The sequence below is a fragment of the Centruroides sculpturatus genome, unplaced genomic scaffold (genome assembly GCF_000671375.1).
Source record: "Centruroides sculpturatus isolate CEXI.00-Female unplaced genomic scaffold, Cexi_2.0 scaffold1634, whole genome shotgun sequence".
NCBI lineage: Eukaryota > Metazoa > Arthropoda > Arachnida > Scorpiones > Buthidae > Centruroides > Centruroides sculpturatus.
The window spans coordinates 88,427-91,221 of NW_019385856.1; the positions used below are offsets into that span (position 1 = coordinate 88,427).

Genomic DNA, 2,795 nt, shown 5'->3' on the forward strand with positions numbered 1-2,795 from the left:
TGTTTTAGTGTATCGATGTATTCTGTAATGTGTGTGTTGTGATGTTCATGTTTTGTGTGTGTTTTGATTTTCTTGAAAATGTTTTTGAGTTGTTTCTTTAATTTGGGTGTTATGTTGTTTTTAGTGTATTGTGTCAGCCTGCCTAATTGCTGTCTAATGTAATTTATTTGTGTTTCTATTCTTCTCTGCCAGGCAGGCTTGTGATAGAATTGTGTTTTGTGTGTGTCTGTCTGTGAGTGTATTTTCAGTCCATTATTATTATTATTATTATTATTATTATTATTTATTATTATTATTATTATTATTATTGAGCTTAAGCAATTGCTATTAATAACAATTAAGCTAACTTACATTGAATTGACATATTTAATAATTGCTCAAATCTAATTTGTATTAATTTATTAAATCTATGTTACATCAGATTAAGTCTTACATTAATTAAAAATTAAATAACAAGATGTAATCATCATGGGCACCAACTCTAAGGCACCAACCAATTCAGCTCCCAATATTTTAAGTGGCACCATTTAAAATATTATTGGAGGTTAAATATTATTAATAAAGTTGGCTGCCCATGATAATCATTGTAATAATATAAGACTTGAAATTATTTATTTGTATAGATTTTTAAAAATAACTGACAGGAATTGAAATAACATATAGTAATTGATTTTGTACAGTACATGTTTGTTACATTAACTGTGTGAAAAATTTACACAATTAGATTGTTAACTATAGATCAAAATATATTACTGTACTATTTAATTGTTAAAATTTTTAAGCATGTAAATAAATATTATGTAAATAGACATACCTGCTGATGGATACTTGATGAATTATGAACAGGAGAAAGTAAAGGAGAAAGAAGACTTGGACCAATGCACACTGCAAGATTGGCTGCTGACATTTTGTTTTCTGAAGCATGTTGTGCAATATGCCAAAGAACACAGAGAAGATGTTGTAGAAGATTAAAATTGGCCATAGGAAGTTGTTGTACAAGGCTAAAAATAAATATATAAAATATTTAAAATTACATTTAAATCAAATTAGGCTTCAAATTTTCTTTCATTATCAATCAATTTACATAAAAATATCACATGTTATCACTTTTAGTTTTGTTATTTTTCTTACTAGATCTTATACATCTTTTTCATCTACTTGTTTTATAAAATTGTTCAATAAGAAAGGCAATTAAATTCATTTCTTGCACTTTAATATAAATACAGTAGAGTCTTGAAAACTCGGCACTCGATAACCGGCAGTCCGGATAACTCGGCCACACGCTGGCAGGCAGAGCTGGCCCTACCATAAGGCGAACAGAGTAGCCACTCCACGCGCTAAGTCCAAGGGGCGCCTCAGTGGTAAAGAAAATTAAAGGGTATAAATTAGGGGCAACCAAGGGGGGCGCCATAATAGGATCTCGCTCCATCCTAAAACTTGCCTCGGGCCGGCACTGCTGGCAGGGCAAAAAAATCCTTAGTTAATTAATTTTCATTATAGACAGCTTTATGCCTCATAAAGTATTTTTCTGAGGTCTGTCTTATCAGGTAAATTACTGTGCACAGTGTATTCATTAATTTTCATTTTCATGTAGTAAAGGCTCTATGCCTTCATAAAGGACATACTTTTCCTTTGTTTAAGGGTATTTCGGCAGTTTATTCTCTGTTGTATTCTCAAGTAAACAATACATACAAGTACAGTACAGTATTTTCTGAGGAAACACTCATACTTATTTTTTTTAACCCCATTCCCGATAACCCGGCATTTTCACAAACTCGGCCACCCTTCGGTCCACATTAGGCCGAGTTTTTGAGGCTCTACTGTAACAACTGGTTATAAATAATAATAATAATTTTCATATAATGAAGATATCATACATTAACATATGTTAATCATTTGTTTATATTAATATATCAGTTTATATTTTCTTAAATGTATATATATGCCAAAATGCATTTTGGACATGTTGATCCCTTGTCAGTTTGTTTTTTCACAAATATAAATGCATAAAAATTGAACTTAAGACTGACATTTATAGTATACTTTACATTAATATTCTCAGTACTTCCTTTTTTAAATTTGCAACATTAGTGTCTGTTTTGCAACTAAATAAAAATAACAATTGCCATTTTCCGATAACTTTTCATATATTATTAGCTGATTTTGTAGTTCATTCTGATAACTCGCAGTAAAAATAAACTGAATCTGATATTGTATGTTCTTTGAAATTAAGCATAAAATTGCTATCAAAAACTTATAACTATTAAATGTGTTCTGTAATTTCTTATATAGTTTTACCATATTATACAAAATAAGGACTAAAGAGGAGCATATGACTCAAAATGCACTTTTTAAAATAAAAGATAAAAAATAAAATCTACTTTTTCCATTGAAAAAAGTGTCCCTGTGTGATAAGCTCTGGATAGCAATATTATGTTTAATTCCAAAGAACATACAACCAAAATAGAGAGCAAGCAATCAAGCACTAATAAATCTGATATTACTTGTATTTCCTCAGCAGCGGCGGCCTTATCCATTGCGAGGCTCTGGGCGGCAGATCTTTGCGAGGCCCTTGTCCTTTGTGCAAAGTATGTGAATTGAAATAGTAGGCACTTATTAATATTAATATATACTGTACTATAAATTAAATTTATTTTATTGTTATAACTAATAGCCAAGGATAAAATAAAAAGTTTTAAATATCAACTTTTTTCTACTTGGTTGTTGCGCGAGGCCCCTCCAAGAGCGAGGCCCCGGGCGATTGCCCTGCTCGCCACCCCCTAAGGCCGCCACTG

At 31.1% G+C, this 2,795-nt stretch overlaps 1 protein-coding gene across 1 annotated transcript in view; it reads right to left on the reverse strand.

Annotated features, from left to right (window-relative positions):
* The window catches only part of LOC111642546, a 6,965-nt gene extending 5,537 nt beyond the window's left edge, over positions 1 to 1,428 (reverse strand). Inside the window, exon 1 of the mRNA XM_023388893.1 lies at positions 815 to 1,428. Within this exon, the coding sequence (XP_023244661.1) occupies positions 815 to 982 (168 nt within the window). The 5' untranslated portion in view covers positions 983 to 1,428. The remainder of the gene's footprint in view (positions 1 to 814) is intronic.
* Positions 1,429 to 2,795: the final 1,367 nt, after the last annotated feature.